The sequence below is a fragment of the Oikopleura dioica genome, chromosome 1 (genome assembly GCF_907165135.1).
Source record: "Oikopleura dioica chromosome 1, OKI2018_I68_1.0, whole genome shotgun sequence".
NCBI lineage: Eukaryota > Metazoa > Chordata > Appendicularia > Copelata > Oikopleuridae > Oikopleura > Oikopleura dioica.
Window position 1 is genome coordinate 10,270,864 of NC_137291.1, and position 14,811 is coordinate 10,285,674.

The 14,811-nt window shown below is 41.8% G+C and overlaps 2 protein-coding genes across 3 annotated transcripts; both read right to left on the bottom strand.

Moving 5' to 3' along the window:
• Positions 1–8,546: 8,546 nt before the first annotated feature.
• On the bottom strand, positions 8,547–9,715 carry LOC145711306 (uncharacterized). Of its 2 annotated transcripts, none has more exons than XM_081789031.1 (4): positions 9,575–9,715; positions 9,256–9,479; positions 8,870–9,184; positions 8,547–8,808 (listed from the first exon to the last, which is right to left on the bottom strand). In XM_081789031.1, the coding sequence occupies exons 1-4, from the start codon at positions 9,658–9,660 to the stop codon at positions 8,582–8,584; spliced, it is 852 nt and encodes a 283-aa protein (XP_081645157.1). In that variant the 5' UTR covers positions 9,661–9,715; the 3' UTR covers positions 8,547–8,581. The 2 variants fall into 2 exon arrangements, with proteins under 2 accessions (XP_081645157.1, XP_081645162.1); XM_081789036.1 differs by having other exon boundaries at positions 9,582–9,695.
• A 65-nt stretch (positions 9,716–9,780) lies between these two features.
• On the bottom strand, positions 9,781–14,763 carry LOC145711323 (paired amphipathic helix protein Sin3a-like). The gene is made up of 9 exons (XM_081789047.1): positions 14,535–14,763; positions 14,099–14,334; positions 13,399–13,726; positions 12,119–13,355; positions 11,663–12,019; positions 11,255–11,618; positions 10,886–11,214; positions 10,088–10,364; positions 9,781–10,038 (listed from the first exon to the last, which is right to left on the bottom strand). Exons 1-9 carry the CDS (start codon positions 14,660–14,662, stop codon positions 9,917–9,919), a joined length of 3,378 nt encoding a protein of 1,125 aa, XP_081645173.1. The 5' UTR covers positions 14,663–14,763; the 3' UTR covers positions 9,781–9,916.
• Positions 14,764–14,811: the final 48 nt, after the last annotated feature.

The following is a 14,811-nucleotide window of genomic DNA, read 5'->3' on the forward strand; positions in this document are numbered from 1 at the left end:
AATTCTCAACATAGCACCTTGATAGTACGAGTTTTTCCCAAAGGTAAGCAAAATTAGCCAATAAAACTGCGCTTCTTAGCCCATAAGCCAATCAAAACGTACCTTTATTGCTACTGGAGTCAGATTGGCGCCGATAACCGGGTGGAATTGATGATTTGGGTCCAAGAAAAAAACTTTTTCTTTTCCATCTTTTCCTTTCAGCGTCACCAGATGGCCTTTGACGACATTTCCATTTTTCAGATCGTTGTCAAAGTCGGGCTCTGGAGGGAAGGAATAGGAGGGACCGGGCTGCATGTTTCCACTTTGGCTAAATGTTTGCTGTTCTGATGTGCCGTTGCTCAAGACATCGAGGAAGACATCGTCGAGGTCGGAGCCGAGAGGAGAGCCAAGGGATTCGTCAGATCCATCGGACACTGACTTGAATCGCTTGTTGTGCGTCGCGTGGACTCTATTCAAGGAATCTTGAAGCCTAAAAATTGACGTTCAAGAGTTATTTTGTAAATATAAAGGCTTACATTTGGTCCGCGCCTCCAAACGGAATCGAAATATCTGACGATGTCGACATCTGGAACGTCTGCTGCTGCGGAACTTGCTGCACGGGCGCGTTGATGAAGGAAATCTCTTGCGAAGGTTCTTCTAAACCGTCGTCGAAAACGAGCAATGAGTCATCGTAACTGTGCTGGAACTGTTCGTTGAGGGTTGGGTTGTTGGAAGACGAGCCTTGATCCCAGATCATCGACTCGTCCAGTGAGTTTTGCGCGGAGAAGTCGTTTTCAAGCTCCGTTTTGAAGATTGTCTGAAAACGAAAATAAGTAAATCGGGGTAGAGATAATAGGCTCTTATCTTACCTCGCTTTTGAACTGGAAGGTTTCGTCGAATTCTTTGGAGACATCTGGCGAGAGCGTTTCCGAACTGCACTCCTCATTTGGAAATGGAAGTAAGCTGTCGAGTTTATCGTTTTCCATGGGCACAAATGCCATTAAAGTGCCCGCTTTCTGAAAATAATCAATGGTTACAAGAAAATCTGTGGATTAAGATTTTACGGCGCACATGTGAGATGATTATTTGGCAACGGATTAACTATCGTTATAAAAAGTGATATTTTGTGGAATATTTGCGCGCGTTTCAATTCTATCCTATGATTTTAATAGAATTTTCTGGTAAAAGGTTGTTTTTTCACTAAAATGAGGTGTCAACTCTGAGCTCACAGAAAAATCGAGGCAAAGCGCGTTGATCTACCCGCTCAATCCACTGTAAGAACCGTTATTCTAGAGCGTTTCTCTCTTGATTGTGAATCTGGCAACGATTGATACAAAATCAATCGATTGATGGTGGCATAAAAATTAAAAGCGTTCACAACAAACGAACATCTGACTTGATTTGATTACTCAATGTAATCAAAATTAAGAAACGATGAAGCCGTTCGTAAAAATGAAAGCCGGGTAACTAACGAAATTCTCTTAGACATTTATGGCACCGAGGAATTGCCCTAATCGAAAAATTCGATTACGGAAGCGAAAACACATTCTTCTCAGGGTAATCGATATTCCGTAAATTGCTCTTCATTTATCGTAAAAAATCTGACAGAAATACAAAAAAATAATGCCTGTTTTAGGCCATCAATATATGGAAGTTTACAAAGAAAGAGGGCAGATCAGAGGACACGAACTCGAGATTGAGTTTATTCAGAACAAATTGAGCCTCGGGGCTCGTTCTGTGGAAGGTGAAAAATCGTTCCTCAGGACTTGTGATGTTTCAAAGCATAGAGGACTCAAACGAGCTATTTCAGAAGTATTTTGAAAATATGAAGGGTCTTGAAATGCTTATGAACCGCTAAAATCATCGAAATAGGACCGGAAAGGCAAAAAATCAAGACGTAGAGCCTTGTTAACACACTCTTCCACAAAGAAGCTCATCCCAGTGTTCCTAGATCGGCACTTATTCTAGCCAAAATGTTCAGGTTCAGGGTGGGCATATGCTAATCCTCCTCCTAGCTGTTAATTATCGAGACTAAGTTCGACCTCATTCAACGCCTTCTTCGTGTAAATAACTCCCCTACCACGTGGCTTGATTTACCTTTCGAGCGAAATTTCGTTACGTTATGAAAAAGGCGAAATCGATAGTTCGCTCTCTCATCCACTGTAACTCTTTTGGTTTTGAGTTGTGGAAGGGAAACTAGGGAGATATGTATTTGAAAAGGCGATGGAAATACTGCTGATTGGGCGCACTTTGTTGAAATAGAATTGACGAGCTAATATTTGTCCGCTGAAAGCAAAAAACTGAAAGCTTGTGGTTGATTTCCCGTGACCTTACTGAGCTAATTACGGTAGTTTTTCGGGGCTTTGGATAGTTGAACCAAGTGTAGGCCAAATCATTGAGGAGTTTAAATATGGGATTTTTTATGGGCCTCGGAGATTTGATTTGATTGCTTTCTTGGGAAGGAATGGAATTTCTTTAGCCTTCGATTTCATGATTTTCTCGTTGATAGAATTTTACCTTTCGACAGATGGAAGTTTTCAAGGAATAAATATGCTTGTGCTTTCTCTCTTTTTAGGAGTAGTATTGGAATGAGTCGTAATTTCGCCGTTCGAGTACCCCGAACAGTTGTCCATTACGACCAAAATGAGAAGCTCGTTAAATAAAATCGTATTATCTATAAAAATTAAACAACAAAGCACACCAGGGTAGTTAATCCGATGCTTTGACCTCTCGAGGAAGTTAAAAATTTTTTGTACTGTAAAAAATGATGAGAATCTCAAAAAAGAAAGCATGAAAGAAGAAAAGGGCTCTTTTTACAATAAAAATATCATTCAAAAATGAGACGCAGCAAAGATAACGTCAAGTTTATAAAACAGGTCTACGAGCCGCCACTATCAAATCTGAGAGGGTGATCACGTGATCTTTTAATTCATCGAAAAATGCAGAAAAAAATCAAAAATGGGTCAAGATTGAAATGATCTGACATCGCCTGGAAAACAGAATCATTCATTTCTAAATTGACCATATTTTCTGCCGCTGGGAACTTTTCCTGGTGTTCTACTGTATTGGATCATAACCGTCATTGCCCGGTAGATTTGAATGTTTTGACAAATTTGCATTTCGACTGTCTGCTTTTTGCATTCTCTATATTTGCACTGGTTAAATTTATACAAGGTCAATTTTGCAAGAGCAAGCACAAAAATCTCAAAAACATTTGCATGTATCTCGTTAAAATTTTAAACTCAAGGACACTCCTCTTTGGCGAAAACATTGGGATAACATGGGGTCATGAAAGATACGTGGTTCATACCTTTTTGGGAGGATTTTCTCGAGCGTGTCTTGCTCTCTAAAAAAATCAAGTGATACACTTGAGGAATGGGACGATTATTTTGTCAAGTTAGCGCCTCGTTTTACGTTAAATCTCGCTATTGGCGTTATATATTTCCTTGGGCACGCTAACTGCTGTACTAATTTCGCTACTGAAATAAATACAGATGCAATTTTTGAGGATGCCCTTTCAAACTACCGCGCTGTGCAAATTTGATAGCAAGTCTCGTTGCCGCAAGGAAGGAGTGTTTTTACTGTCACGCAAAGGACGAACTTACTTCAGGGTCATTTAGGGTTACTGAAAAAAGGCTTATTTTTACAAAAGCTTCGATGGATGATCATTCTATCGTTAAATAGAAGTCATCAGAAAGGCAACTATTTTACCCCACAAGTAAAAGTTATAAAGCTATATAGACAGGTAAAGCTTTTTTTGTCATAGGCTTCGAGCAAAACATAAATATTCGCAGACAATCAGAAACAAGGGTAAAGAAAACTAACCAGGACAAAAGCCAATTTCTAAGAAATTTCACATATTCTCTCTTTCTTTCTGAAAAGGAATTCTGCAATTTTTTATCTGAAAATCTCCCTTTTCTCTATTCCCTTTTTATGTTTCCCGAAAATTGGCCAACGAAATGTCCCGTGCAAATATTTTCAAACCACTTACATTTTCAACTCGATATTCTCTTTTCCCGTTTTCTTCCTTCTCAGTCAAGTTTTCCATGTCCTGCCAGAACATGTCAAAGGCGTCTTCCATGATTTTGCTATCTGAGTATCTCTTTGATGCTTCCAGATATTATAATTAATATCTTTAGCTCTAGACATCGTAAGGTCTCGCATTTTTTACTGACTGTGGCAAGGTTTTTCGTATTTTTCTCGGCGAAATGCGAGCGAACCAAAATTTCAGCGACCCTGTTTTTTTTAAAGATGGTCCGATCTTTTCCCTCGAAGCTTCAAAAATAGCGTTTTTTGGGAGTGGCGGGAAAAAGGGGTGGGCCGCAGCCCAAGAAAGCCATTTTTGTCCACTTGCCCGTCAAAAAGGGGGAGTTGCCGCGAACTACAAAGCCACAAAAGTTGCGTCACTCTTTTCTTCATTTAACACTTTTGTGTCTACTGAAAAGGGTTTAGACAAGGGCCTTTCTTGGGAGAGTTTTTGAATCACGAAGATATTAAATAACCGGTATTAGAAAAGAGGAGAAATCGCCCCAGGCGGAGAATACAAGCGGAACGAAAAGGCGGAGAGAAAGAGGAATCTCTTACTGAACAAAGAACAATTTCTGACATGAAGAAAGCCAAAAAGAATTGGCCGAAACAAAGAAGAATTGGATGAAGAAATTCTTTCTATAGAATTTATATTTATATATATATAGAAGAATATCTTTCGTAGAATAAAGAATTGAATCACCAAACTTTGAAACGGTAGAAGAAGAATAAGGTCATTCGAATACCAGCTTGTAAACACCAAAACATTCTAAGAATTTGTTCGTCAATCAGGTCGTAAAAGAATACTCTGACTCAAGAATCCCTGCTAGAAACCAACTCTTGATATGATCATAATGATCATTCGTTGGTTGTTTTATGTACCGCCTGTAGATCATAAATAAGAATTACGAATGGATGGATTCTTGATACAAAATAGGTTGTAAAATAGATTTAAGGCGATCTGTGTCATAAGGAACAGAATAACGTCATTTTTATCGTTAGAACAATCAAAGATTTTGTAAAATAACTTGAGTTTTTGAACATTGAAAAAATGTAAAGATTGTCAACTTCATGCTTACTTAGCTATAAAAGTTGTGGACTTGATACTTTCGTAGAAACATGTCTACAATCCAAAACCATGTACGGTAGTAAATAAACTAAAGGTTAATTTCCGACGCTCGGTAACCGCAAATTTCAGCACGCGCGCTTGAGCGATAAAAATAGAGCAGATTTAGCGCTTCAGACAGCTCAGAAAAATAGAATAGCAGACTTAATGAACAACAAGATAAATCTGTTTCGACAAGTTTTGATTTTTGTCGAAAATAACTCTTCGCGGATCAAAGTATCAGAATAAATTTATCGTTTGAAGCATGTTTTAAACTAAAATGGAGTCGTTCTTTTTCTTTTATTTCTTTCCTGAGCAATAGGGTTGGCCAAAAAAATCGAAGGTCGTGCGCCTAACACGAGTCACCCCTCATTCGAAGCGCCATCTCGAGAGGATCATTTTGAGCCATTTATGAAATTTTTAAAATGGCAGGAAGCCATCGAAAAAATTAATTTTCTGAAATTTTCGATTTTTTCAATTTTGAACGATATAGCCATTGTAAAATGAGTCATATCTTTTGCTGAGTCATGCTGACATCATCCTTAGTCATGTTAACATGTTAACTAGCGTCTATACTTTCGATCAAGCATAAATATTCTTTAATGAATTTCGAATAAGAACCATAATTTAGTTTAAAACATGGGTAAAGTGTATTTTAATAGCAAATGGGGGTGGGTGGGGTTTGGGAAATAACTGAGATTGATCACCTCGGAGTTTCCAGCCATTGTCAAGCCCCTTAAATTTAAAAATCAAGGAACGGGGCTGAGACGGCCCGAAGGGCCGTCAAGCCCCTTAAATTTAAAAATCAAGGAACGGGGCTGAGACGGCCCGAAGGGCCGTCAAGCCCCTTAAATTTAAAAATCAAGGAACGGGGCTGAGACGGCCCGAAGGGCCGTCAAGCCCTTAAATTTAAAAATCAAGGAACGGGGCTGAGACGGCCCGAAGGGCCGTCAAGCCCTTAAATTTAAAAATCAAGGAACGGGGCTGAGACGGCCCGAAGGGCCGTCAAGCCCCTAAATTTAAAAATCAAGGAACGGGGCTGAGACGGCCCGAAGGGCCGTCAAGCCCCTTAAATTTAAAAATCAAGGAACGGGGCTGAGACGGCCCGAAGGGCCGTCAAGCCCCTTAAATTTAAAAATCAAGGAACGGGGCTGAGACGGCCCGAAGGGCCGTCAAGCCCCTTAAATTTAAAAATCAAGGAACGGGGCTGAGACGGCCCGAAGGGCCGTCAAGCCCCTTAAATTTAAAAATCAAGGAACGGGGCTGAGACGGCCCGAAGGGCCGTCAAGCCCCTTAAATTTAAAAATCAAGGAACGGGGCTGAGACGGCCCGAAGGGCCGTCAAGCCCTTAAATTTAAAAATCAAGGAACGGGGCTGAGACGGCCCGAAGGGCCGTCAAGCCCCTTAAATTTAAAAATCAAGGAACGGGGCTGAGACGGCCCGAAGGGCCGTCAAGCCCCTTAAATTTAAAAATCAAGGAACGGGGCTGAGACGGCCCGAAGGGCCGTCAAGCCCTTAAATTTAAAAATCAAGGAACGGGGCTGAGACGGCCCGAAGGGCCGTCAAGCCCTTAAATTTAAAAATCAAGGAACGGGGCTGAGACGGCCCGAAGGGCCGTCAAGCCTTAAATTTAAAAATCAAGGAACGGGGCTGAGACGGCCCGAAGGGCCGTCAAGCCCCTTAAATTTAAAAATCAAGGAACGGGGCTGAGACGGCCCGAAGGGCCGTCAAGCCCTTAAATTTAAAAATCAAGGAACGGGGCTGAGACGGCCCGAAGGGCCGTCAAGCCCCTTAAATTTAAAAATCAAGGAACGGGGCTGAGACGGCCCGAAGGGCCGTCAAGCCCTTAAATTTAAAAATCAAGGAACGGGGCTGAGACGGCCCGAAGGGCCGTCAAGCCCCTTAAATTTAAAAATCAAGGAACGGGGCTGAGACGGCCCGAAGGGCCGTCAAGCCCCTTAAATTTAAAAATCAAGGAACGGGGCTGAGACGGCCCGAAGGGCCGTCAAGCCCTTAAATTTAAAAATCAAGGAACGGGGCTGAGACGGCCCGAAGGGCCGTCAAGCCCCTTAAATTTAAAAATCAAGGAACGGGGCTGAGACGGCCCGAAGGGCCGTCAAGCCCCTTAAATTTAAAAATCAAGGAACGGGGCTGAGACGGCCCGAAGGGCCGTCAAGCCCCTTAAATTTAAAAATCAAGGAACGGGGCTGAGACGGCCCGAAGGGCCGTCAAGCCCTTAAATTTAAAAATCAAGGAACGGGGCTGAGACGGCCCGAAGGGCCGTCAAGCCCCTTAAATTTAAAAATCAAGGAACGGGGCTGAGACGGCCCGAAGGGCCGTCAAGCCCTTAAATTTAAAAATCAAGGAACGGGGCTGAGACGGCCCGAAGGGCCGTCAAGCCCCTTAAATTTAAAAATCAAGGAACGGGGCTGAGACGGCCCGAAGGGCCGTCAAGCCCCTTAAATTTAAAAATCAAGGAACGGGGCTGAGACGGCCCGAAGGGCCGTCAAGCCCCTTAAATTTAAAAATCAAGGAACGGGGCTGAGACGGCCCGAAGGGCCGTCAAGCCCCTTAAATTTAAAAATCAAGGAACGGGGCTGAGACGGCCCGAAGGGCCGTCAAGCCCCTTAAATTTAAAAATCAAGGAACGGGGCTGAGACGGCCCGAAGGGCCGTCAAGCCCCTAAATTTAAAAATCAAGGAACGGGGCTGAGACGGCCCGAAGGGCCGTCAAGCCCCTAAATTTAAAAATCAAGGAACGGGGCTGAGACGGCCCGAAGGGCCGTCAAGCCCCTAAATTTAAAAATCAAGGAACGGGGCTGAGACGGCCCGAAGGGCCGTCAAGCCCCTTAAATTTAAAAATCAAGGAACGGGGCTGAGACGGCCCGAAGGGCCGTCAAGCCCCTTAAATTTAAAAATCAAGGAACGGGGCTGAGACGGCCCGAAGGGCCGTCAAGCCCCTTAAATTTAAAAATCAAGGAACGGGGCTGAGACGGCCCGAAGGGCCGTCAAGCCCCTTAAATTTAAAAATCAAGGAACGGGGCTGAGACGGCCCGAAGGGCCGTCAAGCCCCTTAAATTTAAAAATCAAGGAACGGGGCTGAGACGGCCCGAAGAGACCTTAAACGGGCGTTTGACCTAGATTTTCTTTTTGAAATTGATCATTATTATACTAGATTGAAAGAACAGACGCTTAGGAACATTTTAAGATGATTCATGATGACGTTAGCATGACTCAGCAAAAATATGACCCATTAAACGATGTTGATTAAGCTGAAAATTGAAAAAATCGAAAATTTCAGAAAAATATTTTTTGGATGCCTTCCTGCTATTTTAAAAATTTTATAAATGGCTCAAAATGATCCTCTCGAGATGGCGCTTCGAATGAGGGGTGACTCGTGTTAGGCGCACGACTTTCGATTTTTTGGCCAACCCTACTGAGCAAGAATAGGACTATCTGAGGCAGTTATTATTCAGTTATCTTCAAAAACCTGAAGAATATTTCGTTTTGTGAACTTTTTTCGGCAGCTTGGACAAGTCTTCTGTGGAAGAGAAGAGAGGCAGTTGAGGCAGGCAGTATGGCCGCATGAAGTAAGAACAGCTTTCGGATGATTTTCATCGAAAAGCTCGAAGCAGATCCTACATTTGGGCTTGTTGTCTTCTTCAGGAGCTTTTCTGGACTTCTTGGGCTCCGGAGGTTCTGAATATTTTTAATAAAATAATAATTATGATTTCAATCTATCTTTTTTGTAACAATTTACCGGCAGTGGTGTTATCTTCATTCATTGCGTCTTCTGTGAGGAACAAGGATCGTGTTTGAACTTTCCTGCGAAATGTTTTAATCTTGCCCAGTTCTGCATTGCTTTCCTCTTCTGCTTTTTGTGCGTCTATGAAAGCTGCATTAGCCTTTTCGACGTTTTTCAATGCCTCATTCACCACTTTTTCGGATTCTTTAATCATTTTTGCGGTCTCAGCCACCTTTTTCTTTGCATCTTCGGCTTTCTTTTCCGCAATTCCTTCTTCTTCTCTTACGTCCTTATAAATTTCGTTGACGATTTCAGCACGCTCGTATTTATCTATAATAGCTTTAAAGATGAAGTATCAATTTAAATAAAAATCAATTTTATATAAAGTATCAAATTCTAACATAGAGATCCGCCTGTATGAGCAGCATCTTTGCAGCATGTTCCAATATAGAACTCTCTGTAACTGAGTTGATCGGCCCCGCAACTTTTGCCATTGACACCAGCGTAGCATTTGAATTTCGCATCTGTCTCTTCAAATTTTGCTGATTTATTTTCTGGAAATTTCTCTAAAGCGCAAGATCCACAGTATCGCTCGCCATTTATATTCGCAGTTTTCTTTACCGCACTGAATACATATTTTAAATATTTATTAAATTAATAAAATTCAAGATTATACATATGCTCATATAAGATCCTTTTAAATGAAAATATTTTACATACTACCCACAGGAAGAGCATTTTCCAATCGACCCATAAGAAGTAACGAAAGATTTATTCACACAAAGATCCGTAGCTATGTTCTTCATTGTCTGTTTTCAAAACGTTTGCGAAATACCAGTCTTGGCATAATTCAATTTTGATAGTTTTCCGACCGTTAGAAAAAAATTGAGAGATTCTATTTCCTGAAAGAATTTTTTCTCAATTTTTATTAAAATAAAACTTCTGAACAGTCCAGAGAGTGAACTTATTTGCACATACTTTGAATGAATGATAAGAAAAAGTCGTAGCAGTATCGATTTGAATTAACGAAATAGTTGAATTAAAAAGCTTTCATACAGTTTTTCAAGAAGACAGATAAACAGTTCTTTCTCCGAAATAACATTTGACCTTATGTGGAAAGCACTCGACTTCTGCTGTACCGAATCGAAGGAGTTTCTCGCCGTAGACTTCATCTTTTGGTGCAGCTAGAAAGAAATTGTTAGGAAGAAAATTGGGGAAAGAGGTCAAGATTACGATTCTTCTGAAGCCATTTTTCGACGAATTCGTGAAATCTTGAATGTTTTTTGGCCGCATAACCGTTTGCTTTACGGTAAGCGACTCTTGCTCGATGAATCTTTCCAGGGATGAGCTCAGAGCTGTGCGAGCCTTTGATGTAGCGGATCTTCTTGTTGTTCAAGCCTTTTTTCACCGCAGCTTGGACAGAAAGAGTTCCAGGAGTCGTCCGAACTTGCTCATGTCGATTCGGCTCAGTTTTCATAACTGCGGTCACATTTCGACGAAGAAAACGTTGCTAGAAAAGGGAATAGTAAGCAAAAAAGGATCGTGGATAAGGGAGAGGTTTAATATTCAATTGCAGAACGAGTGAGTTTTCTGTAGAACGGATAATTGTTTTCTGTCTTGAAATTCTCTTTCTGCGCCTCTTGAAAAAATTGGGAATCTTTATTCGAATTCTTTTGCGTCTTTACTCGCTTGCGTTTTACTTGGCTCTTTACTCGACTCTTTGCACGACTTTTAGCTTTCGTCTTTAACCTCGTCTTTACCTTCGCCATCCCTTTTTTCGTCTTTTGCTAGAAGAAAAATATTTGAGAAGAAAAGCATCATTCCAAAAACTTGAGTTACACTATCTTTCAGTCACTAATCTGCGACTGTAGTATTTTATTCTATAATAGTTGAATCATTGCTTTTGACTTCAAGAAGTTAATGCCTGATTTTGGTTTGCTCATCTGTACAAAATTAAAACCTGCTTTAATGAGTAGAAAGCTAAGAAAGATGCTCTAGTTAACACTCGAAAATTAAGAAAACTTTAGATACCTCGAGAGAAACAAGCGAATCCGGCAGGTACTGGCCGTACTTTCCCAAATCTTCCTTCTCACTGGCTTCATCAGTCTGAACAGTTTCGGTATCCTCATCTTCAATATTCATCAGCTGAATTGAAATCTTGTTGACATCCTCCACCATATACGTTGTAACGCGGAAGAGGAACTCTTCTTCGAGCTCGTTTTCAACGCGTTTTCGGTAGACATGCTCTTCGACTGGAATGTCGTGGATAGTTGACATGTGTCGGACGATGTGCCCGGGGCTGTTGTTCTCTTCGCGGTGGTATTGATGGATGTTTAGAGCGGATTCTTTTTGAGTGATTTCTAGAGGAACTTGAAAAAAGGGAGCCTTACATGAACGTACCTATGCTGAACTTGGAAATCTGGAGAATCAGCTTGTCCAGAGTGAAAGCGTGATAAGCTGAAGTAGTGAACATTTCTCTAAGGGTATCTTCATAAACGGAATGATCAACGTTTCCATCGTAAAAGCACTTGACAAGCTCAAGGAAGGCTTTGTAATACTCATCTACTTCGACTCCGAGTGTTGGTACGCAACCAATATTTGCAGTTTCCTTGTCCATCGAATTCGAGAGCTTCCATTCTTTCAACAACGCTGCTGCTTTGTCACGGATGATTTCTAGTCGCTGGCATAGGATGGCGTGAAGGCGGAGGAGGAGGAAGTGCGTGTTGCCGCAATACATGAGGTTGAACTTTTTGGGATCATCGGGCTAACAAACAGTTAAATTACAGAGCTTAGATATAAAAAACTCACTCTGAGGAAAGAAGGAAGCCATCTACTGATAATTTCTTTGACTTGCTCCTTCTCCGGCTTCGTTAAATTATGTTTCCTAATCGCGTGCATGATCAAAGAAGTAGCATCCTTGATCACTCTTCTGTCCGGGACACGCGTATGGTAGTGCGGCTTGTTTTCATTGCCCTGCATGGCCATTTCGTCGCAAGTTGCTTCGATTTCGTTGATGAGATTCTTTGGACGGAGAAATTTTTGATCCGTCGCTCGGAAATTCATGCCTTGGTGATCCATGGACTTCAGGTAGTTTTTCTCGAGTTGGTCTTTCCACAGCCGATTGAAGTGTTTTTGACTTTGGCGCCACTCTTCGTTTTTAGCTTTACAAAGGTCTCATTAAATTCAATATCGAGAAATATATTCATGTTAGAGGAGAGAGTACGATAGTTTCAAATCATTTTCGAATGTGAAAACCTTTCCTTTTAATCGTTTCAGAACAACCGGGACAGTTAGCGATGGGGACTTCTTCAACCCGTCGATGATGTCAGCAGCTTTGTCGCCGTAGATCCTGTGTATCGCTCTACGCTGAATTACATTAGAAGTTCCGCCAAGCGTATCTTCTAATTTAAACTTCACGCGTTCCTCGTCTTTCATGCGTTGCATCTTTTTCTGGACTCCTTCAAAGATTTTGATTGTGTGTAAATTCGCTTCGATGACGTTGTCGAGTTCGAAACGCTCATCTTCGCAGCGGATGATGACATCTTCGTACTGGTTCTTTTTTGTCGAGCTGAATTGGGGATCCTCTGACCAGGTTGGAAGAGAGACCCAGATATCATTGAGAACAGAGGCTGCAAGAGGATCTTTTGAAGGCGGCCGACGATGCTCTTTGGGCATGGATCGGTAGGACGAACCAATGTGCCTAGCGTTACTGTAATCAATATCATAAGGAGTCGGCGCAGGGTTGGGCTTGGGCAATGAAACAGATGCGGCTGGGTTTGGCGGTGGGGACTTGACCAGGGGTAAACTCGACGGGCTAGGTTTGGCAGGTACAATTTGAATCGACTTGGGCGTGATTTGAAGCTTGTTGCCATGGTCTGACGGGTTCATGCTCGATTTCGGGAGATCGATTGCTTTGCCGAGGATTTTTCCGAACTCGACGAGCAGTTCCGGTGATTTGCCGATGATCGGCTCGACAAGTAAAATCAGCTCATTGCGATTGATTATTTCGTTGTTGTAAAGACTGATGCACTTGAGAAACTGGTGATATGCGTCTGTTTCTTTGAGCATGCTTTGAACTCGTTGAAAGAATATTAATTCCGAGTCTGTTGCATATTTAGCGGCTTCGTGAAGCGTAATTCCAGAGAGCAAGCGCTTCTTTGAGCTCGTTCCAGCTGGAGATGAACCAGAGTTGTTCTTCCTTTTCGACGGAACTATTGGTGTTGCTTTCTCGACTTGAGTAGTCGAAGTTGCTGGTTTGGCTAATTGATCTTCCGGTTCTGCTTTTGGCTCTTTCTTCGGCTCCTTTGCTTCTGGCTTGATTTCTGTCTGGTTTCCAGCAAGTTTTCGTTGCTGCTCAATTTGCGCTAGCCGCTGCTGCTCTTCCTTCATTTCTGGGAGGAAGTTCGTGAATTCTTCCAACAAGTCAAGATCGTTTCGCAGCAAATGAGCCATTTTAGAGTAGACATCTGCCGTCATCTCTTGTGTCTTGGGCTGAACGCGCCTAAAAGAATTGATAAGGAAGGAAAAAGTGGGTATGTTCGTACTTGTACTCGTTTAGAATTGTTAGAAATTCGCGAAAGACACCATTGTTGTTCAAATATCTCGTGCGGATTTTCTGGATGAGATTGATTGCTTCATCGAATTGGCTGTTTGATTCGGGCTGGCTTGGGCCGGAACTGGCTGGCGAACTGGACGAGGAGGGTTTAGAAACAGATGGAGTTGGCACTTTCTTTTCCGGCATTGGTGTTGCTGGGGTTGTTGCTGGCATGGCTGACGGTACTGATCGACTTGATAAAGATGATGCAACTGGAGTCGGTGTAGAAGCTTTCTCAGCGATCGAGGAGCTTTCCGAAACGGGAGTAATAACTGATCCTAAAATTGTTAGTTTGTTAGTTTGTTTTCATTCCCATGTTGGGGGAAAATAAGATATTTTGTGTCTCTCTTGGTAAGTTGATAATGTGAAACTCTTAAAAACGGACTAAAAGAAATTTTTTGAAAGGATTTTGAAAGGAGATCGAAATACATTCGCTTGGTTGCGCATTAATTAAAATATTTTCGTCATCAATCCGATACTAAGGTGATATTAATTTCATCTGACTGTTAACTACAGTTCCCATAAGTTAATTTTAGCTAAATATCAAGCGATTGAAATGGTTTGATTTCTGAAGGCATATTACGAAAATATATGACCTTTAGTAAATATCTATATCAATGCCATAAAACGTAATGGAAAGTTTAATTTACCAGACATCTGTCCAGGGTTGGGTGACTTTGCAGGATTACTGGCCGACGTAGAAGTGGAAGATTGTCTCGGGCCCTTTCCAGGATGATCTTCTTCGAGTCCCATGATGTCTTCTTGTCTGATTTCGTATCCCTCGGGCAGAAAAGTGTTGAAGCCGATGATCAACTCTGGGTATCCCCTGAACAACTCGCGCACTCGTCGGATCACTCCTGGCGTGTCAGTGCTCTTAATTTTGGTTCTTATTGATTTTACGGAAAAAGTAAAACTCTTTCGACACAGATTTCTTCGTCACTAAACTTTACGTGCGTAAACTCGAAATCTTATCGACGATAAGAAACTTTCATTGAGGAGAATTTCTTTTTTTACAAACTAAAACTTATTTCGTAAGACTATTTCCAACCATCGATATCAAAATAGAACCATTCCTGAGACTTGAACTCCTTCATAATTTCCAAGAACTCATTATAAATAACTTGCCGATCATCAAACTGATTTTTCACCCTATCGAGATAGCTCAAGGCATCGATAACCCTCAAGGGTCGATTCCCCCCTTCTCCCCCGTTCATTCTTCTTTCAAGCAATTGCTCTTCTTCTCGAATCCTCTCTATAACGGCTATTCTTCTTCGAGAAAAGGGATATTTTTCGTTAGCTTGGGAAAAAAGTGAATTTGTGAGCGGCGAGCGTAGGCGCCTGCGGGGGCAAAAATGAAAAAGTC